We start from the raw sequence: 23,133 nt of genomic DNA, 5'->3' as shown, positions 1-23,133 counted from the left end.
ATCTGACACTGCAGACGGTGTGCCGAGGCCAACGTTGCTCAGATCTTTCAACAGGCAACAGAGAGACGAGACGTAACCTCAGCCACGTCCCCGAAGGCAAACTGGCCCCAAACTGGTCATTTTAAAGACATACAATGTCCCTGTGTGTTTATAACGTTAATGTCTCAAGGTGCAAGAGCAAGGAATACAGTTTTTAAAAGTATTACACAAAAAAATCTGCAAAGAATGTGGTGTGCATTTACTATTAACAGGCAGATTTAAGATAAAAAAAACATCTTCATTTGTAAAACAAGAAGAAAGACAGACATTGTTTAAAAATAATAAAACAATGCAAAAGGAGGGTCAGTTTTGAATTAAAAAAAACGAAAGAAAAATATTGTCATTCAAACTAACTTTGCGTCTTTCCGCTGGTATCTTGAAGATTTATCTACGTTCTCCACGTCTTTAAGGATGGGAGCCCTTATTGCCCTCAGTCTAATTTTTAATGGTGTGTTTTTCTTTGCAAAAGAGGGCCTCGCAGATTTGTTTGAGAATAATAAAAGAACATTGAAGAGCAGCTGGAGGTAAGGTTTGGGTTGTAACATGATAAAACATTGAGGTTTGAATGTGATGGATACTTTTGTAAGTGTTTGAAATAAATGCAGCATGAAACTGGTGTGTGGGTTACAGCCAATTTCGTTTCTCTCATTTCTTCCTTTTATGATTCCTTATTAAAGTGTAGCTTTATCTTGGCTTATGAAGCTACACAAAAAAAGAAATCCACTTGGGTTTCTCTCTCTCTTTTTTTTTTTACGTCCTGCTTGGTTGTATATTTTATAGCGTTGCATTGCGTCTTTTTTATTATGTCTTCGTGTTTAGGTCTTGTTGACACAGAAAACTGTCTGCATGCCAGCGTGCTAACTCTGCAGTAAAGCTGCTGACTTTCTGCACCCATCCTGGCCCGCTCCTCTGTTTATGGAGGCAGGGGAGCACTGTACATGCAAACCAGAAACTGCTGGGAACAGAATGTACCAGAACCTAATATCGCTCCAAAGCTCATGTGCTCAGTCTCCAATAAACTCACCTTTGTGTCTTACGGGTTCTCTCTTCACATGGCTGGCTCTTATTGTTTTTCTTCCTGTCTGCCTGAAATATTGCAGTTGATTCAGAGCCAAAGGTGCAGTACAGATGATCCAACCGAGGCTTGTGCATGGGCACGCGTGTTGGATGAGTAGGGTAACAATTCCTCGATGGAATAATCTCGTTTTTGTTCGAGTCCCTGATTTTAAAACAGACAGCTGAGCCAGAAATGACAATTCCGCAAATACGGGAACATCCAGTGTTGTTGTGCTTATTTTTTTCTTTTACTCCTTTCTTGTTGGAATTCTGATTTTTTTTAATAAAATGATGTGAAAAGCCTAAAAAATGTACTGTACATCTGTATTCACCCGCTCCCTCTCAAGTGGTAAATGGACTTTTGACTTTTCCAGACATTTTGACCACTCTAAGCGTGTTACACTAGCCACGTTCGCCGATTCGCACATTTATACACCAATACACAGATCAATTGGCACCTTGGGGTTAAGTCTTGCCCAGGGGCACATCAACAGGTGACAGAAGGCAGCTGGAATCTAACCAACAAACAACTCTACCCACTGAACCACAGTCACCCCTAGAAACACCCGACACTGCACGTAGTTGGCGGTATGTCTCCTCCAAGAATGGACTATTGCCCCTTCTTTGTGAAACATCTATCAGATTCCTCACACCTTTCCATAAAGGATTCCCCCACCTGAGCTGTGGATCTGTGCTTCTCCTCCAGAGTAACAGCGATCCTCTTTGTTTGTTTCTCTGATTACTGCTCTCTCTTTTCGTCTGTCATCTTAGGCCATGTCTTGGTAGGTTTGCAGGTATTTCTGTCAGTTGCACTCAAAGTAAAACTGACTGAATTAAAAGCCAGGCCGTATTTTTGTTTTCCACTTTGCCTATCACATAAAATCCCAATAAGAGAAGGATTTTTTTGGCAGTAGTGTCCAGAAGTTCAGTGGTATGGAAACCTTTACAAAGAAATGTAACAAACAAAGTGATCATAGTGGACTCAAAAGCCATTGCTAGTAAGCTGATCTTCATACAGACGTTTGTTGTGGTTCATCTGTTTGCAGCCATCCTGAAACTCCCTCTCTGTACCGAGTAAGTTCAAGCCGTGGTTGTAAACAGTTCTTAACCTCTGTGATTGTGCCAGATGTAACAAGGGTGCTTTCTATCACAAAGCTAAATCTAAAGGATTATTTTCCTGGCGGCACGGAAATGATGCATAATTCATTTGCCTCTCTTTGTTGAAGCAGAACCGCAGGAAGGTCACCAGTGCTTTTTAGTAGTGCAGCGAGCCTCATTTACTGGAAGCATATTCTGAGCTCAAGATGTTTTTTGGTTTTTTTTTTTTCATTTATCTCATGTGCGTGCATGTGCAGTTCCACTTCGGCGCCATGACAGGGCAGGCAAAGCTGATGCACTGAGGTTCACCTGCAGAATAGAGGAAGGACTTGCAGGGGAAAATACTGCTGAGCTGGAAAATCTCCAAAAGCTTGTCTTAGTAGTATTTCATGTGATAGACAAACACAATATAATGCAAAGTTCTGAAGTGGAAGGAAAAGTGTGGATGATTTATTTTATTGTGTTTATAGAAAATAATAGAGTAGAGCAGAATGGAAAACAGAAAGAGCTTCGTTTCTGAAAGAGAGCACTACTGTAAACCTGTCAACACATGACCGTCCACCTGAACTGACACTGGTTGCGATTCCAGTACAAGTGTGAGCAAAACTTTCTCAATATTTTGCTAATATCTTTTTTTAAATATTTTTATTCTTTTACATGAATAAGTTTGAGCCGCGGCGTCATCCTCCAAACACGGCCTGTCGCTTTCTTCTTGCGCCAGTGGCAACAGTCATTCGTTGATCATGCCCCTCGTGTGATGCAAAAAAAGTGTTTCCATTGTAGTTCTGCAAAATAAACCAATTTTGATAAGACCAAAAAACCACTCCATATAGTGGCAAAACGTTTTACTGAAAAACAAGAGCTGCTTTTACGTAGCCCGTCTGGTGAAATGGGAGGAAAAAAACTGTTTGTGGACATGACTTGTTATAATTAAGCCGTTCACACCAATTAAACACATCGCTTCTGTGAGTTATTATGACAAAATAAAATAAAAAAATTCTGGCCACAATTTTGTTTTCTTCCCATGTCACCAGACAAACTCCATTTTTTTTTTTCCTTCAAAAGCAATTTCATTTTTGAAATCTCAAATTGTGAAATTACACGGTCAACAGCAAAGCAGCTAGAGAGGGCAGGGAAAGCATTCCGTAGAGAAGAGTCCAAAAGGTCCGTGGTAACCCAACTCAGGATTTCTAATGTGATTTCTAGCAAGTACAATTCTGATGAATAAATTTTTAAAAAAAGTCTGCATAAGAGTGGGACCGTGGCAAAAAGTAAGAAGTTGAAAGAGCATTGCCTAAAAAGACTATTAGACATACAGAAGTTTATTTCGTCTGTTTAACTGATTATTTAGATGCCGACTGTGAAACCAAACGGAGGAACACGAGTGATAACAGTTCGCTTCAGTCATGAACGGAGCATCTGCATCCACAGTCAGTCCTACTAATACAGAGAGGACTGAAAGTAAGTCGTGGGAACGATCTCTGTCTGGAGCCCTCACATGTCATCGTTTCCCTTCCCATTAAAGTATTCATAAATAAACATGACACAGCACAGCAATGAGCAACTTTCTCAATAACAGCATGGTTATGAGAGCAACAATGAGCCCATCTGACTGTCTATTATCCTCCTATTTGTTTTGGCTTGAGTACTTTGATAACTCTCTCATTCCCCATTGCTTTTGAAGTGTGTCTGTTGTAATTATTTGTTGTTCTCCTATCTGTTTTGGTTAACATTTAAATGCTAAAGGGATAATTGCCAAGAGGAATGTTGTGAAAGCTCAAGCAGAACTGCTTGGAAATGAATGCATCCTGAGGGCCCAGGGCTCCTGCAGGGCCCTGCAGAAAGGACATGAATGTCCTCCCTTTTCCTATTGGCAGGCTAATTGGTGGTCAGAGGGCAGAATACCTCCAAATTCAGTGGTTAGTGATTAGGCCTGCCTGCTGTCATTTGAAGAAGGATCCTCAGTGACTAGCACGTTGAGGAGAACAAGGCATGTCTCTAGGCAGGAAAGGAGGCCATAGATTTAAAAAAAAGTGTGTGAAAAGCTTTCATCTTAATGTAGAAATTTTCTTTTGAGTCCAAAACACTTCTTTAGTCTTATTTAAAATTAGGAAACTAGTGAAATTCAAATAAAATGAGCTAAATGGTAGTTTCAAAAGTTATAATTGTGTCAACAATGAAAGTAATTATCATAAATTATGTGTGATAATCTTACTGATTAGGATATTTAACCATTTTGTTTATTCCATATTCCCAGGAAGCTGAGCAGATATTTTATGTGCAACGTTGTTACAGATATGTGTGAATAAATACCAAATATGTAGATAAATGTCAACTTAAGTCACCTTTTGCATAAAGAGCACCTCAAAAAACAAAAACAATGTGTATAACTTATATTCCATTGAGATAAGGATAGCTGAATAAAAAATATAATAGAAAAAATGATCAAAGTTGGAATAATAAAAAAAAATTTACATTGCAGTTGATTGAAACTATTTAATACTAGTACTATATGCCATTATATTATATGCCATTATTTTCGTTATTTCTCAAATTAAAACAATTAAAAAAATAAACACTAATAAAATTAAGATAGAATAGCAAGTGACTGGTATAAAATACAATTTTTATACCAATAACTTGATTTTATATTTTAACATAAATTTACATTTAATTAGCTTAGATTTAAACAGCATAAAGGGACAAAACTAGAGGATAAACTAGAGGAAATTCACTTTTGAACGAGGTTTTTGAAGAAGCCTCCCGTATTAGAGTTTAAATATTTCTACTTGATTAATTATATATTAGAAAAGAAAACCCGTTGACTATATTAGTTATTTAATTATTGTTTCTTTTTTATTATTGTTATTTCTTTGTATGAACGGTGCAAAATTCGCTTTCCTCAAATAAACTACATGTCCCTAGATCAATATTTTCAGTTAGTTGATGGTGATTGGTTGCAACTCAGTTAAACTTCACCGTGCAGCTCTGTGTGTGGTCAGTCTGTCCTGTCAATCAAACTTGTAACTCTGGACCAATCAGCAGCGGGGCTTTGCACTAGTGGGCGGGACTACATCACTTCCTCGCGCAGTGGGATAGTTTTCTGGTCGCTGCTAGCAACCTGCCGCCTGTAACTTCTCCTCTCCTCCGGACGCTGTCAGTTTTTAAGCTGAGCTTCCTTCAACATGTGTGCGAGGATGAAGCCGTGTGGACGGTGAGCGCAGCGCGGCCCTCGGCTCGGTGTTTCCCCAGCTGCATGGTGCTCTCCGACGTCCGGGGTTGCGGTTTGGCCTCCAGCCGCGGCTGCGAATGAACTTCATTTCTCAGCGTCGCCCAGCTCTGTTTATTTTATAGAAATGGCGGTGTGGGGGACACTGTGAACTAAATGACTGTCAGAAACATCGCCTCCATTTGTAATATGGTGAGTAAACCTCCGCGTTGTTATTGATTGGTTTGCAGCAACAGTTTTTAACCTTTTCTGGCCGGGATGTTGGTGGCTGGGCTGCCTCCCACCTGCGCCCGGACTGGGACTCCTCACAGGAGGATGCACGGGGAGCCGTGCGGGGTTTCTTTAAACACCTCTTGGTCTTGTTGTTCACGCAGGCCACGGACACCAGACCGGCGTGTTCCCACAGAGTGGGTAATTTGTACGTCTGTCAGCTGTGGCTGACAGGAGAATGAAGCGACTCGTGAGCCCCTGACAGCTTGTCGGTCCTGGTTGCATAATGTGGAGCTGCAGCAGAGAGCAGGAGTCTGTACTAATCTGAGTTTAACGTTGTGTTCATGGCTGGAGAAGAGTGGGGAAGAACAGACTTAATGCCTGTGTTAATGCCACTGGCCCCTGCTTTATTTAGACGGGTCACTGATGTCAAAACCCGCCAGTGTTAGTCTTCTCTGAGCGCTGCTTTTCTACACTATTATACTTTATCCCTGCACGACTTTGAGCAATGATAATCCAGTGCAGGTTTGACTGATCCATGTATTGTGGGGTTTGATCTGTGGAGGCTTGGAGTACCAAAATTGTAGTAGAAAAATCCTTTACATTTTCTTTATTTTTTCTGTTTTGTTTTTTTTTTGTTTTGTTTTTTAAGTCAGAGCCAAGCTTACGCAGAAGACAAAAAAATGTCTGTAAATGTGGTTTAAAGAATTAATATTGTAACATTTGACAAAAGCCGTGAAACACCCTTTGATGTGAATGCAGATGTGTATCTTTTCATTTCCAAAAACAGAGGTGTACTGTGGAAGTAATTCAGCCATTTGATTCATTTGTTTTGGAGCAAATGCATCTGAAACATGCAGGACACCAGCTGATGTGGGGGGGGGAATAGAGTCGGACACAGTTGGTATAAAACAACTGAAAACAAATGTTTATGTACACTGTGAAGAAAACGGTAAACTTATTTTGTCTCGATGTGCTATATTCAGTGAGTTCAGGCCACATAGGATTACCAAATTATGCCTGCTTCACAAACGCCACAATAATGAGAGAAAACCACTTGAGTTTTCAAATTACTTTCTACAAATTCTTTTAAAAAAAACAAAGAAAAGTTTTCACAGTATTTGGTAGAACTGTCCTTTAAACTGTATGACCTTGGTCAAGAGTTGTGGGTTTCTCTCCATGAGCTTCTCACAGTACTTTGAAGGAGTTCTGGTCCATTCCTCCTGACAAAACTAGTGGAACTGAGTCAAGTCTGTTGGCCGCCTCGCTCATATACAAAGACATTTTTTTCTGTTTTTTTTTTTAAACAGCCCACAGTTTTTCCACTGACGTCTTTGTGGCGGTCTCTTCAAAACGCTGATTTTGTTGTCCTTAAAGAGACTTTGTAGCTAATCTGGCAGCGTGCTTTGGGTCACTGACCCACTTCTACCCAAAGCTTTCATTTAGCGGTTGATGTCATGACATGCTGCTTTTATATTTTTATGCTGTTTTTTGAACTAATGTCTTCTTCCTCACTGAGTGGCCTTTGTTGGTACAGAACTTGTTTTGCTGTGGACGATGACTCTCTCCTACCTTGTGTGACATCAAGAAAAAAAAAAAAAAAAGAAAGTACGGAGACATTCTTAAAACACACTGACTGAAGATGGTAAGTGTGTTGCATGTTGCTTTAAATAAAGCTGCTGGTGTGTATTTTTTTAGCTATTTTAAATGATCTTAGGATAACCAAAGACAAAGCAATCATATCACCGTCTGGGCTGTTCTGGATTTTTAAAGGTATAATGCCATTGTATGAACGCATCTGAATTTGAGGAAAACAATTAAGAGATTCTCTCCTTGTCCTGCCCTGCAGCAAATATAATTGATTTTATTTTTTAAAGCAAATGACCACCAGGGCAGGCTACCTACTGTCTGCTGTTTTTGTTTTGCGTTAGTTATGTGGTTCAGAGATATATGACCAAATTTTATAAAAGATATTTAGTTTGATGGGGTGTAGGAAAAATGTTTGATTGGCAGGACTGATGGGATTAAGCATGTTCTTTTTGTTGATCAGTAAATCTTAATAGATCCTCAAGTGCTGGTCATTTTATACATTTTGCAGTTTTTAGCGACTAGTACAGATGATTTTTTTGGGTTCCAAATTAGCGCCAGCTCTCTCAGGATGCTTAAGACTTTCATCAGTTCCGACCTTTTAAAGTGTGAATCTTTCATACCTGCTTTAAAAAGCATTTTGTCTTATATTCTCCTCATGGTCTACTGTAAGGAAATACGGATATATGACTCCATTAAATCAACAGGTGATGTTTTGGCTTGATCAGGCATCATAATCTGTCCTATTTTCTGTGAAAAGTGATCTGTCCCAAAGTAAATAGGCACAGTTTTCCAATAATAATATGTAATTGTACTCAATTGTACACGTCAACCAAAACTAAACTTGTAAAACTTTCATGTTCTTCGTTTACTGTCCGCTGTGACTGGTTGTCAGAAACAGTGTTAATGTTCTGCATGGTAATTGAGGTCAGGAGTGGACCTGTCTGATTTTGGGCAGAACATCAATGCTTGCATGTCTTTTACATGGTTGGAAAATATCAAACTTTAGTGTTTTTACTTTTTAGATCACTTTTGTGCTCGTTGTGACCAATTGTAAAACTGAAAGCAGTAATCATTCTGGTTTAAAGTGCCAGTAAGAGTTTAAATCCCCACAACAGAGCCTGCGTCAGTCTTTTCTCCGTCTCTCATAAATGTTCTGTATATATTAGAGGTAGAGTTAAAGTGCGCATTAGCAGCCCTTCCTGTTATGATGGGTACAGACAGTTTGCAGTCCTGCGTTTGTGTTCTGGAGGCGGATAAACGGACAATGGGGCATTCAGACTGCGCTTTGACAGACAGAAATGAAGGCCAATAAAAGTCAAAGACATCCCCAAGCTAAATTGTCCGCTGTGGTCTCTCAACAAAGCTGCGGTTCATTTGGAAAAGCTTTGAGCTCCTACAAAAGAAAAGGCTGTGACAGGAGATAAGTGCTCCGTCTCTGCAACCAGGAGCTAAATCCTCCCGACTTTTGACATGACTCTGCTCGCGTAGAGCGTATCTGTTTCCAACGTTGAAAGACCTTTCTGCCTTTATGATGGATCCATTTTAGTTGTTGCACTTTATTATCCTCTAGGATCGCGCCGATCCACCTTTTTTCACTTCCGTTACAGATATCTGATACACTTTAGTATCGGCCGATGTCAGTCTGATGCAGAAAAACAGCCCTGAATTGATTTAACTTTTAAACATAGACATAAATGTACTGACTTATGAATTTATTTGATTGCTCTTCCCCAGTATAGCATACACCAATAGCTTCACATGCTGGGTCAAACATGTAAAAACAATACATCTTTAATCTGTTAAACCAGTGCAATTAGGAGCTTAACAGCCAATGTAAAATAAAACGGAAAAGCAACAAGTCGACTACCTTGGTCAGACATAAAAAAAATAAACTGCAACAATTAGAAATCCTAGATATAATGTAAAATAAATAATAACACATATAACTAGACTGAATAGATTTGCCCTTTGGAGCTGACGCATTGTCACAGATACCTGACCTAAGAAAAAAAATGTCTATATCCGGACCGAAACAGATTTTAGGATCGGATCCTTTCGTTGCATGTAAGATCATGGCGAACCGAAAAGCCAGTCCGATAAATTTTGCTGGACGATAAATTGTCCCAGAAGTTATTGTGATAAACAATGATATTGTTGTTTTGAGAGCATTTTTTTAAAATAAAATGTTGGTAATGGAATAATAGTAATTCAAGAACACATTCTAAAATCTAACGAACGTTTGCACATTTTAAGTAAAAATAAATAAACAAAATATCAAATAAAACTAGAAAATTCCTGAAGAAATTTAACTGGGGCCTGCCAAAGTGTGCCCGTCGGTTTGGACCCAGCGTTCTGATGCTAAAAATTTGCATCAATGCTAAGCTTAGCTCAAAAATTCAAAAGAAGCATGTGGAGAATCACAAGAATGTTGACTAACATGGACATGAACGATTCAGCATGATAATCAGCTCACTAGCATGTTGTCTATACTTGACCTACACCATTAAGTATACTAAACATGGCTAATAAGTCAGAAAATAGCTAATAGCTTATTTAAGCTAAAGGCTAATGCTAATGAACGAACTGCCTTGCTTCAAGGCAGTTCCCTAACCTGAGAGAAGAATATGAAGCATTCTATATTATTGCATCGCCGTGAGGCTTTTATTTTGAAATTTGCAGAAAGCTTCATCCTATATGCCCACACTAATCCAGTGTGTAAGAGTGCATTGGATAAACCAGTCACATAAAGCCAAAAAGAGCAATTACATGATGTAAAAATTGCCAAGGCTTTTATTTTGAAATTTTTGTTAAGCTTCATTTGAAAGGGTAAAAGTAATTCCATGTGTAACAGTCATTGGATTAAATCAGTCATATAACACTCAAAAAAGCAATTACCTGATGTAAAAATTTTCAAGGGCTTTTATTTTGAAATTTTCAGTAAGCTTCATTTCAAAGGGCCAAACTCATCCCATGTGTAACAGTGACAGGGTTAAATGAGTTATATACAGCCCATAGCAGCAAGTAGTTCTAAAGGCCAGCTCAGTCCTCCTCTGTTTTAACTGAACTAGTAGTTAGAACTACAGTGATGCGTATTTGTAGTCTAAGCAGCTCTCCCTGCTCTGGGTTCCGTTGCCATGGTGAATAATCCTCTCTGCCAGCTGTGAGTGAGACATCCAGGGGGAGACAATTCTCTGTTTGAGCCAGCCAGTTTGACCAAAAAAAGCATTGCAAACAACTGTTTCCTAACCGTAATACATATTAAAGCATATGAGAGGCTATTTGTCGTCTCACATAGTCCCGCCATTCATATCTCTACCTCACTCACAGTATTAACAGCGATGAGATAAAAAAAGTGTGTGCCAAGGTCAGAAATTTTTTAGAAATACATGGAAGTGAATCAGTGAGATCTGTCTGCTACCCTGGCGCATGACTTTGCTCTGAAGCACCTGGAGAAAACCTGCACTAGATAATTTTTGAAAACATTTGACCGGAGCAGGCATGCGTATCAATGTCATGACCGAGTTTCATACCAATCATGCAATATTTGTGAGCGTGAGGGCGAGTTAAAAAATTATTTGGGGTCAAAATGTCGCTCTGACTCTCACTCTAGCGGAGGAGCATTTACACTCTGATTTTTCCAAAAATCAAAAACTTTGGGTCGCAGAAAGAAGTTGTGGACAAACCGTAATTCATATCTCACTTTAAAAGAGATCACGGACGTATCTACAAAATGAAGTTTGAATGGTGTTTCTACATAAAGTTATGACACAGAAAATCCTCAAAAATAGGGTATTTTCAGGATTTACTGGTTGCCTCGTCCCCTTGATGATGAGAGTTGCACCTGGTGAGCTCGTTAGTGATTTTGGGGTCGTTTTTTGCTTTTTACGTCGCCATGGTAACTCCAAATCCCACCAAAAATAATAGCACACCTCCCGGGATCGAGCCGCACGTTTTGATATCACTTTTGTGGGTGGGCTCGCAGCGGTACGAGCCGCATTCCGGGTGACGGAAGAATAATAAATAATACTTAAAGAGACATTCTATTGGGTGTAGAACAATAGGTGCCTGCCATGCAATGCATGGAGGCAGTGACTGACTTGCTTCGCAAGTCAGTCACTGCTCTCCTTATGCATTGCTATGGGCAGGCCCCAATTAACTTTGAAGACTGTGTAAACAAAATTGTCCTTCAATTAGTTGAGACCAAAACACCAAACTGAAGACTTTTATCATCCAGGTTTTGGTAGAAAGAGAGAAAAAAAAGTGATAAATGATAAATCATGTCAATATGGAAATTATGGGGTTATCTTGCAATTCATTGATTTATTGATTATTGAGACAGGCCTGACCAACACCACCGGCTCCTGTCCGGCTGTGTTGCTGACTACTGTGCGCTGCACCGCTTTCAGTGAAGCTACAGACCGCAGTCCGAAGCAGAGAAAAGGGAAAAGAAAAGTACCTAAGGAAGGTTAAATTGGCTGCATTCAAGCCTAATGTTAACCTCTGCTGCATTTGAGTGACCGTAACGTATGTACATTTTGAAGGCTGCTTCATTATAATATTTAATCAGCAGCGTTGTGTAACCCGCTCTCGTGCAAGCAACCCGTTGCCACGGTTTAAAAAGTCCCTAGAGAAAACCCTGACTGTAGTCGACCAGCACGCTGTCACTTCAAGGCGTCCGGCAGGCGGCCATGTTGGCGATCCTGACAGCATGTCTCATGTTTTTGCTCCCTCAGGGCACCAATGCCTCCGCTCTGGAGAAAGACATCGGCCCAGAGCAATTCCCGATCAATGAGCACTACTTCGGATTGGTCAACGTGAGTTTCACTAACTCCTCTCATGCATTCACAACACTCATTGCCAAATAACACCGGAGTCTTATTTCAAAACAAAACGGCGAAGGGGGGCGAGTCACGTCTGCTTTTGGACAGCTGGCGTTCAAGGTAACAGAGCTGTTTGTTAATCACGGGACGTCCTGCATCTTTAAAGGGCTGTAAACAAACACGTTTCCCGACATTTCCACTAAATACAGGACCTTGCGAATAATTACTCTCATTGTTTTGCACAATGTGTCCTGTTACAGATACAAATTTCTGTTTTTAAAAAAATAATAAAAAAATTATTGGGATTTAAGGTGATGGGCCGACACAAAGTAGAGTATAATTATAATGTAGTAGAGAAATGAAACATGATTTTCAAAATAAACATCTATATTTCTCACTGTACCAATCCCCAGTCAGTACTGTAACTGTGACCTTTTCACATCCACATTTAGAAATTCTGTTCTTCTTTCACCCCCCAAAGCAAGCAATTTCAGGGTATTTCCACTAAATCTTAATCGCATTCAGTTGTGGACTTTGACTGGGCCATTCTAACCACAGATGTGCTCCGATTAGAACCGTTCCTTTCTACCTCTAGCTGTGTGTTCAGGGTTGCTGGAAGGGGAACTTCTTAAGAAGTTTTCTTTCTGCTCCTTCCATCTTCCTGTCAACTCTGGCTGCCAGCATGATGCTGCCACCACCAGGTGTAGTGTGGGAATGGTGTTTTTAGGGTGATGTTAAGGGTAGAAAGCTACATTTTCTCATCTGATTAGAGTTTTTTTTTCTTCCCTGCTTTCTTTCTTTGCTTGTTTTCTTTGTCTTTGTTTCTTTCTTGCTTTGCTGCTCCCTATTTGTTGGTTTCTTTCTTTCCTTGTTCCTTGATTTATTTGTCTGTTTATTTGTTTCTTTCCTTTATATTCCTTTCCTTTCCTTTATATCCTTTTTATTTATTTTTCTTCCCTTTTCTTAGTTATTTTTTTCTTTCCTTTCCTTTTTTTGTTTCTTTACCTCTATTTTTCTTCCCTTCTTTAAAAAAATAGTTTAATTTCTTTATTTGCCGCTCCTTCATAAAGGTCAGGTGTGTCTTGTGAAGTTGTCTCGCTGTAGATGTCAAGAAGAGGATCTGGATTTTACTTTCTATTTTTTAAGGCAGATGTGGCTAAATGCAAATGCATGCCACACTTTTTAGATTTTTTGGTTGTAAAAGAAAACATTCTGCTTTATTTTGTGTTGGTCCATCACATTAAATCTTATTAAAATACATTAAACTTTATATGAAAACACGCGTTGCAGACTAAGAGTACACCTGGACGATATCGTAGTTCTTGTTTTGACTCGGCTCCTCCGTCTCCGTCTCTCCCCAGTTCGGAAACACGTGCTACTGCAACTCGGTGCTGCAGGCCCTCTACTTCTGCCGGCCTTTCCGGGAGAACGTGCTGGCCTACAAAGCCCAGCAGAAGAAGAAGGAGAACCTGCTCACATGCCTGACTGACCTTTTCCACTCCATCGCCACGCAGAAGAAGAAAGTGGGCGTCATCCCGCCCAAGAAGTTCATTTCCCGGCTACGAAAGGAGAACGGTGAGCGCGCCATGGCTGACTAAAACACACTACGGCTTATAATCGGATAACCGCTGCGCCGCTGTGTGGTTCAGATAGAGCGGGAGGTTTCCTGTTCTCTTAACGCAGTACGTGGAGAGCTCAGGTTTGTGTTGTGTGTTTGCAGCCGTTTCAGCTCTAATGTAATCTGAATATTTAGGGTGAAGGGCATCTGCATGTTGGTGGTAAGGTCGTTTAGAGCGGAGCTGACAGAAAGCCTGATTGTTCTCTACTGTCCATATTCAGAAAGGCCTTTATGTATGAGTGAACAATGTGATCTCTGTCTGGGCACTGATTTGGTCAGCTGCCTCCTCTGTGGAGTTTTTTTTTTTTTTTTCCCCTGCTCAGCTTGTCTCCTCCACTTCTCAGTTTCACTTCTCACATTATGCATGAGAACAGGGGTGTGTACAGGTGCTGTATGTATTATCAGCAGAATCTGACTCTGTTTACTTGGCCTGCAGTTTCAGAAGTCAGAAACTGATTTTTCTTTTATAGAGAGGTAGAGTCAGGAGGAGCAGTGCTAACGCTAATGTTATTACATCTTTAGGTGAGACTCGCATTGTTACACACTTTCTTCCCCGATGTTAGAAAAAATACTGTTTAGATTTATGATAAAGTAGCAAAGAGTAGCACATGTTTTCATCCTATTTCTATGTGCCTTGTTTCACATTAACCCTTTGACTGCCTTGAGGACGCCGGTGTCCCCATTGACCCATTGACCTAAAGGGTTAATGCTTCTGATTCTCTTGTCCATATTTACAATATTACGTTTTGCATTTAAATGTCCAGGTTTGCCAACATATAGCAAAAATTTTTTAGAGCTAAATATTTTTTAATAATTAGCTCTAAAATCAGCACTAACATCGATATTGGCCATTTTTCAAGTTTTTTCAGTCCGATTAATAAAACTGTCCTAATATGAACAACCAATATTTACTTTGTTCTTGTTTTTACTTTGCTGCCACCTGTTTCTGGTCATTTTTTCCCCCTAAAAGTGCCACAATGGTAGCGAAATATATCCAATATTTATATCAATTATCGGCCATAACAGCCGATATCGGATATTCATATCGCCCCGGGTTTTCATATCAGTACATTCCTAGAATAGTCCTTTTATTTTTTTCTATTCAGATGAATATCACATTGGTAAACATCCACACTGATCCCTTTTGGAAGAAAACTGAAACCAAAATGGATCCAAAAAAGCAGACAAATGTACAGGGCTAAACAACATGTGACTGAGGGTTTCATAAGGGGCTTGCAGGCTGTTCTTGCAGTATGAGATCAAAATAAGGGAGGAAAAAAAATCTCCACTATATGATCAAACTGCACACATTTTGACCCACTTGTTTCTGTCTGACAGCGATTTTTGTTTCCACCCCCACCTTCATCTCCCTGCAGATCTGTTCGACAACTACATGCAACAAGATGCCCACGAATTCCTCAACTACCTGCTGAACACGGTGGCGGACATCCTGCAGGAGGAGAAGAAGCAGGAGAAGCAGAACGGGCGCCTGAAGAACAACGGCACGGCTGTCACCGCCGAGGCCGAGATGGAGAACAAAACGGAGCCCACATGGGTTCACGACATCTTCCAAGGCACTCTGACCAATGAGACGCGGTGCTTAAACTGTGAAACAGTATGTAAGAGCAGAGCTGTTCAGTTTGTTTTTAATGCTGCACGGTTTTGTCTGTGTGTGTGCATGTGTGTGCGCGTAACCCTAAATTCGGAGGTGTGATCTATAGAGACTTTGTTTACACAGTTCTGAGGGTGAGCAGAAGGCCAGGTTGCCCTGAGCAACCCCTGTAAACACCCAAGACTCTGCCCTGTGTTAAGGCAACGCTTCCTCTGTGAAATACATGAAAATAAAACACTTCTCCACACATCCTTAAAAAGTCTTAAATTCATGCATCTAAAATTAAGGTCTTAAAATGTCTTAGATTCTTTAAAACAATGTAAGTTGGCCTTAACTATGTCTTGAATTTTGTTGAGGAATTACGATTTAATCTTGCATATTCTATGTAGTTTTTCTTTCTTTGAGGGACTTCCCATCAGGCAACAGTTCAGGATTTTCATTCCGTTCTGTGACTCGAGCCGCTTCAGGCTAAAGCTAACTAGCTGCTAATGTACTCTTGCTAGCTAGGTAGGTTTCTTTTGTCAATCATGGATAAATACCAATTTACTGCCAAGTTGGCTGGATGAGAGTCATCAAGTGCCAGTGTTACCTATTTGAAAATGTTATGACTTTACCAAAATCAATTGTGTTTTATATATTTTTATTTAAGTTTATTTGTTATGGACAGAAATCAACATAGACAAACTTTGTAAAAGTCTGTCTATGTTGTCACTTTGTAAAAGAACAACATTCATAGTTAGATTGTTTTGTTACCATAGCAACAATCTGATGCTGTGAGTTTAGTCTTTGAGTTTGACCTCTGTTTGTTCACAAATACAAATTAGTAAACTGCAATTATAACTGATTATCTGATTAGGTTGGCCAATTAAACTAGTCTCCCTGTCCCAGATTTCACTAAATCTGACACAGAAGATGCTAGAGGTGCTAATGTTTTGTAGTAACAAGTCAAATTCTTTTGTTGCAATTCAAGCCTTAAATTTCATTCATAGTGGTCTTGGAAAGTTTTAAATGGAGGGGCCCTGTCCTCTCTGAGTCTATCAGGCAAAAATGCATTGGAGTTTTTTGGCTGTCTTGCAGGTCAGCAGCAAAGATGAGGACTTCCTGGATCTTTCTGTGGACGTGGAGCAGAACACATCAATAACACACTGTCTCAGGTAGGTTAGGTTTATCACACGCTGAATCCCAGCTGAAGAAGCAGCTTCAGCTGCCACCGGAGGCTCAGATTAACTCAGCCTCCGGTGGCATGCTCTCTCCTCCAGGGACTTCAGTAACACAGAGACTTTGTGCAGTGAATACAAATACTACTGTGAAACATGCTGCAGCAAGCAAGAAGCACAGAAACGGTCAGTGAAGTCCGCACTTTAAAGCATTCGCACTTCCGGAAGCTTCCTTTTACTCCATCACATAAAATCTCAATAAAATGCTTGGTGTGTGTGTGGTCTTAAACTGTGTGTGTGAATACACAGATGTCTCTCCCTAAGCCTGCCTGTTACTCTGCAGGATGCGAGTGAAGAAGCTTCCTATGATCCTGGCGCTACACCTGAAGAGGTTCAAGTACATGGAGCAGCTGCACCGCTACACCAAGCTCTCCTATCGGGTGGTTTTCCCTCTGGAGCTCCGCCTCTTCAACACATCCGGAGACGCGGTAAATCTGGACCGCATGTACGACCTGGTGGCAGTGGTGGTTCACTGTGGAAGGTGAGTCCGCCCATCTGAAGGAGGCGTTTCCATTAAAAATGTTCACAAAACTTTGGCGATATTCCGCTAATGTCAAAAAAAAATAATAAGTTTGTAATTGCTGCGTTTCCATTAAATGAGAACCGCAATAAAAATCGTGTGAATAAGTTTGTTCACGACATTAAAAAGCAAGCGGCTCCATCCTCCTCCTACCACTTCCTGTTGTCTTCTTCCTTCTTCTGCCAGGTTGTTGATCACACGACTGGTGTGATGCGAAAAAAGTGTTTCCACTGGACTTTTGCTGAATTTCGATACAGACGGAAAACCACCTCATCCTAGCGCCAAAACGTTTTATTTCAAAACCCCAGAATTTTTTTGAAATCGCCATGTTTCTTTTATTCAAATTTATTTTTGGAATTCCAATTTGCGCGTTTATATTGTCCATGGAAACACAGCTATTGTGGAGAGGGGTCTGCATCAACATCTAAGATGTTACTAGACTTTTAAAAACAGAAAGACAACTTGTAATTTTTGATAAATATCTACTTCAGGTGATCTACAGAACCCGTGCTTCTGTCTGTTTTAGGTTTTAAATGAAGAAAGAACAAGATATTTGCACAGGATGGATATGTTTCCTTATGTTGGATGTTGAAATTTATTTGAAAAGTACATAGTTTCGAATTTAATGACTAATAAAAACAGATTAAAATAAAAAGGATCTAAAACAATATCACTAATGTTTTTCTTTCACATGGAGAAAAAAAAATCCACAGGTAAAACCACCATTTATCAAATTTATATTTCAAACATTAGTCGATTTATTATTTTTTTAGAGCCACTTGTTGCGTTTCGGCAGCAGTTTCTGTAAAATTAAATCCCGTTTTTTTTTTTTTCCCCCCCTGTGACCTCAGTGGCCCCAACAGAGGTCATTACATCACCATAGTGAAGAGCCACGGCTTCTGGCTTCTGTTCGACGACGACATAGTGGAGGTGCGTCGCTCCTCCGCCTTTGTCCGTCCGTCTGGGCGCTCTCTGTTCTGATCACCTTCTCCCCGTGTCGTGCAGAAAATCGACGCCCAGGCCATCGAGGAGTTCTACGGACTTACCTCAGATATTTCCAAGAACTCAGAGTCGGGATACATCCTCTTCTACCAGTCGAGGGAGTGACGCCAGTGCCGGGTCAGCGACTGATCGAAGACTGAGTTTCTTTTTATTTACCTTTTTAGGATGAGAGACCCAGACTTCCCACATTCACTCCCTGCTCCTTCCACCTCTCTGACATGTGTGCCAATTCTCTTCTGGGTGTTTTTTTTTGTTTGTTTTGTTTCGTTTTTGTTTCGTTTTTGTTTCATCTCTCCTTCTCCTTTAGTCTTTTAGTCACCTGCATCTGGACTGCACTTTACTGAGGAAAAGCAGAAACGCTCAGCACCGTGGCGTTGCTGCTGGGAGCCGCCTGCAGACGTAGAAACCTGGTAGTCTGGGGTTCTCCTGCAGACGGTGGTCAGAAACTGAACCATATCAGATTTAATTATGTAAGGTCCATCATGTGCCACCCAGTCAAGGTTCCTCTCAGTAGGGCTGTTTCTGTTCCCAATGTTTCGGCTACTTTTAAGCAACTGGATGAAGCTGGAGACAAACACTGTACGAACCGCAGAGGAATCTCAATCAGAAGCAATATCTGAGCGTCAATCCGAAACCACCGAAGCTGTAAAATATTAGCTAACGATCAGAACCTTCGACACTAACTGAGCCACAAACTCTAAACTCCACACCTGCTTTTTAGAGACGCACCAATCAAGCGCTTCCATGCCGATACCGATCAGCTCTGATCCGCTGTTGACCAAATAAAATTTTGTGATACGAGACTTGGGGGATGTTTAAAAGAAAAGGAAAAAGCGGGCTACAGATTGACTGACAGCAGTTTTGATTAACACAGAAAATGAGAGAACTGTAAAATTATCTCCGTTCTATTATGATGAAAAAAAAAAAAGACAGAGTGGTTGGTTGGTGTGTTTTCGAAGCTAGAAAATGCATTTATTCAGAGATTAGAGGTGATTAACAGAGCACTGCCTGATTCTAATCTCTGGCCAACTAATTGGTGCAACTCAGATTATTTTTCCGTCAAATGGATGCCTGGAATTGGCAGAATTTTTGTTTTTTTTTTGTTTGAAAAGAAACCAACTATTTATTGAATTTATTATATTTATTATGTTTTTTTTTTATGCTGACTGATAAATGATAGTATGTTGCCTAAGCTCCCTGTAATAGCCAACGTAAAGCTTGTGGGTTAAAAAGATGAAGTCAGGTGACACATTCCACAACGGTGTAACCTCTTGATGTGCATCGAAAAGTCAAACTAGTGCAATATGTGATGTTGGTAACAAATGTGGAGAAGATGGAGCATTTGCATCTTTTTTCTTTTTTTTTTTTTTTTTGGGGGATCAGTAGCTGATTTATTTATTCGTTAATCATTTTCTAGTGCGGCGTGTCTGGTTGTATCGGATTACAGTGGATCTCAATAGTCTACACTCCCCTTTGTTATATATATGTTTACATATATAATGTGAGGCGATGACATATCGCGGACAAATTAACAGAAAAACTAATTTGTTCAGGATGAACATACTGGACATGAAAAAGCACCAACAACCTGATTGCACAAATGTGATCACAACTTAAAGCTGCAGTATGTAACTTTTACTTAAAAAATTTATTTATATTTTTACATATTTGTTAATTACAGTTATTCCCCCACAGCTGAGCTTGCTATGAATGCTAAGGCTAGTTAGCATGGCCATCATGACGGCAGTTCTCCTGTAACGGTAAAAAGTTTCTCTGACATTATCACATTTAGCAGCGCGTCAACTGGTGTGATTGGCAGCACTAAGACACACCTCCTGCCTCTGATTGGTTGTTTCTGACTGGGAGTGTTGCATTCTGCATTGGGAGGAGTGAGATTTTATCTCATACTGTCACTTTATAAAGAAATATGTAAACATTTTATTTTTTTAAATAAAAGTTACATACCGCAACTTTAACGCCTGTACTTGATGATGCAACTTTTGATTGAATTCAGGCGTTCAGCCACCTTAGCCAGGAGTTTGTAGGCATGCCTGCTTCCTGACTTGGCAATACTTTGAAGAAAAGTAAGCCCAGAGCATGATGCTGCCACCACCATGTTTCACTCTGGATGTTGCATGCTGTGGCTGAAAGTTCAGTGTTGTGTTCATATTTGGTAGGACAAAAAAAAAAAAGTCCAGTCATTGTCATTCCCCACATTATTTCTAGTAATTATGACTGTTTTCAATATGCCACTTTTTTGCACCTCCTGCTGACTGGTGCCTTTGGACAATTACATCATTTGTCGTCCTTTGTTGCTTCTGCATTTATGGAAGGAAATTCTAAAATCTGAAAAAACTTTTCAGCTGATTCTGATCCAACAGGCGCGGACAAATTAAAGACGAACGCTGAAATGGAATCTAAAGGTGCTTTAATTAAGCAAAAGATTAAGACCGGGCGCATTTTTTTGCAAGCAGGTTTATGAAAGCTTTTGCTACATTTTCACCTCTAATCGACTAGTTTTCCAGTTGAATCGCAGAATATTTGTCGGATTAAAGGTGGGAATAATATCAAAGTTTAATTATAATGGTTCCAGTCTTTACGACTAAAAGCTGTCATTTTAACGAGGGGAGGTGTACGTTTGAGATGTGCGGTGAATGTTTCTCTTGAACTCGCCCCCCTACTGGGAAATTAACTACATATCTCTTTGGAACTGCACATAGATGTTTTTGCGTTTTGTATTTTTGTTTGTTTGTTTACCATGTTCCTACATTGAACACCAGCTCGCTTGTTTCGTCTTGGTTTTTGTCAGATGTTTTTTACGTAGCACACTGGAGTCCTGAAGCCCAAGGATCCTTGTGAATCCTTTGTACTGTAGATTTTTGTCCAATAGAAGGTTTCTTTTTTATTATTATTATTATTTTTGGCCATTTCCTGTAGATTAGTAAAAGATAAAAAAAAAAAATAATAATTAAAATGTTTTTGACATTCCTGTTTGCTGCACATAAGTAAGGAATCACCGTCTCACACATCATAGGTAAAAGGTAGGATAAATAATTTTGCGTGAGCGAAGCAGGACAGACGGATCTGAAAGTGAAGAACCGGATGTTCTCTCTCGCTCTCGCGCTCCGCGACCGGAGGAAAACGTGCCAAACCGGATTCAAAGGCTGACTTTGCAGCCGTCTTTAGCGGAGCATTATTTTTTCTTCGTGAAGACACGCTCGTGTAGCCGAGTAGAAGAGTACCTCTAGGAATAGGAAATATTTTTTTAAAACGAAGATATGGAAATGGCAGAGATGCTAAGCTTGAGGCCAGTCGGCAGCGAAGAGTAAAGGCCTGCCGTTTTACAACCACAACCACGTCATCAGAGGAACGCGCCGACGCTCACGTCTGTCACGTTGTTATAATAATAATGGGTTCAGACTGTACAAAACTGTGGCGGGAGCCGATGTGAACGGACTCGTAAACATGCCGAGCTTCCATTAACTTATGCACTCCTCCTCACCTCAGCTGTGTCCTGGTGCGTCTTGGTGTTCTGCACCGGGTCGGACACGAATGGGCCTGGGCGAGGGGAACGACGGGACGAAACCGTCTCTACGTGGCAGATAACTGCAAGTGCACTTTATCAGTGATAATTCGAGGCTTTAGCAAGATGAGCCGCAGTGTAACACCCTTCACAATGACCTTTTTTCTTGTGTTCAATAAAAATGACAATGAACTGATCTTCTGGATGCTTCTTTTTATTCCGTCAAAGAGGCGATCCTTGTGTCGACGCTTTCAGTGAGAATCCACATGAAGTGGAGCGCTGCTTCACAATTGAGTTTTGAGTCAAAGTTTGAGAAACGCACAAACATCTTTGTGTCTCTTGATGAGATTTTATGTCACAGACCAACATGAAGCGAAGCATAAGTGTGAATTAGAAGGAAAACGATTAATTACTCTTTAGTTTTCTTTAGAGATCTTAAATGCGTCACGCCTTTCTATTCAGTCGACCTGTGCTGATCATTTTTAGAGCCACATTTCTTTGGTGGCATTTCTATGTAACTGCAAAGAAAAACCAGTTTCACATAACTGGACTTTAACAGTACGCCTACCGTGAAAAGTACCAATAATATTTTTTTACATTTACATGTTCCGTGTAAACATTTTCTCCATAACTTTTCACACGTCAGAATCCTAAACACTGAAAATAGAGAACAAGCTATTATTTCCAGGTTTTTGAAATGTGGGGAGGAAAAAAATCTTTCGTAAGAAAGAGAATGCATACGTTTTCCTCCAACACTGAAAAAACTGAACAGGTCAGGCAACTTAAATACATTGTGTCAAGTGGTCAAAGGTAAGTGAAAGTAGTTTGTCAAACTTACTTCATATTTCCGTTTGTCTATCTTGAACACTTAATGTATTTAATAAATTAACTTGGATGAACTTAATCTGATTACTTGCAACCAATTAATACAATATGTTTAAGTTGGATCGCTCGTTTAATTTATTTTTTTTCAGTGTTGGAGAAAAACTTTTGCATCCTCTTTGTGCAAAAGCCCCACCCGATCAAACGTTTTAAAATGTTTGTTCTTTTGAAAATTACAAATTTTCCACTGTAGATAGAATAACCGTTATATTACTATACAAGTAATATAACGTGTGCAGCTCTAATGGAGTTTTATTTTTCTAGGTAAAGGTTTCCCCCAGAAAACTTGGTAAGCCTGGTGGTTGGGTGGTAGGACAGTCAGTCATCCGGCGGCCCGTCTTCTTTTCGAGTTAAAAACTGTGTAAAGTTGACAGGAAATTTGAAAAATATCACTTGATAATGATGTGTTGTTCAAATATTGGAAGATTGACACCTGAAAACCAAGAGTAAAGTCTTAAAAATGCAAACATTTTAAAAAGATAAAAAAAATAAAAAGGAATACTTCGCCTGGTGGGGGCACAAGTAAATCCTGGTGGCCCGACAGGCTTATAATACACTGGAGGAAACCCTGTATAGACCAAAAAAAGTTAAAACATTCCATTGTAAATCTTGCTGGCTGTTTCGAATTAGAGTTCTGCTGGAAACCTAATAGTTTTGATTGCATTTTTACTTTTTTTAATTTAACTAAATCCATCTTTCCATCAACCACTGTGACCA

The 23,133-nt window shown here is 39.9% G+C and overlaps 1 protein-coding gene across 2 annotated transcripts; it reads left to right on the top strand.

Moving 5' to 3' along the window:
* Positions 1-5,121: 5,121 nt before the first annotated feature.
* On the top strand, positions 5,122-21,731 carry usp46 (ubiquitin specific peptidase 46). 2 transcript variants are annotated; one of them, XM_044129139.1, is made up of 10 exons: positions 5,122-5,614; positions 7,170-7,277; positions 11,956-12,036; positions 13,404-13,617; positions 15,037-15,275; positions 16,350-16,426; positions 16,532-16,615; positions 16,773-16,970; positions 17,861-17,939; positions 18,015-21,731. In XM_044129139.1, the coding sequence occupies exons 2-10, from the start codon at positions 7,275-7,277 to the stop codon at positions 18,114-18,116; spliced, it is 1,077 nt and encodes a 358-aa protein (XP_043985074.1). In that variant the 5' UTR covers positions 5,122-5,614; positions 7,170-7,274; the 3' UTR covers positions 18,117-21,731. The 2 variants fall into 2 exon arrangements, with proteins under 2 accessions (XP_043985074.1, XP_043985073.1); XM_044129138.1 differs by lacking the exon at positions 7,170-7,277 and having other exon boundaries at positions 5,124-5,614.
* Positions 21,732-23,133: the final 1,402 nt, after the last annotated feature.

The sequence above is a fragment of the Gambusia affinis genome, linkage group LG10, assembly GCF_019740435.1.
Source record: "Gambusia affinis linkage group LG10, SWU_Gaff_1.0, whole genome shotgun sequence".
NCBI classification, from domain to species: Eukaryota; Metazoa; Chordata; class Actinopteri; order Cyprinodontiformes; family Poeciliidae; genus Gambusia; species Gambusia affinis.
This window is presented reverse-complemented; position numbering and strand designations above follow the sequence as displayed.

Bases quoted from the DNA above. Each gene is read 5' to 3' on its own strand.
- usp46 (XM_044129138.1), top strand. From the start codon at position 5,579: ATGACTGTCAGAAACATCGCCTCCATTTGTAATATG. The intron at 12,037-13,403 runs GTGAGTTTCACT...GTCTCTCCCCAG, and splicing joins ACTACTTCGGATTGGTCAAC to TTCGGAAACACGTGCTACTG. The intron at 16,616-16,772 runs GTCAGTGAAGTC...GTTACTCTGCAG, and splicing joins AAGCAAGAAGCACAGAAACG to GATGCGAGTGAAGAAGCTTC.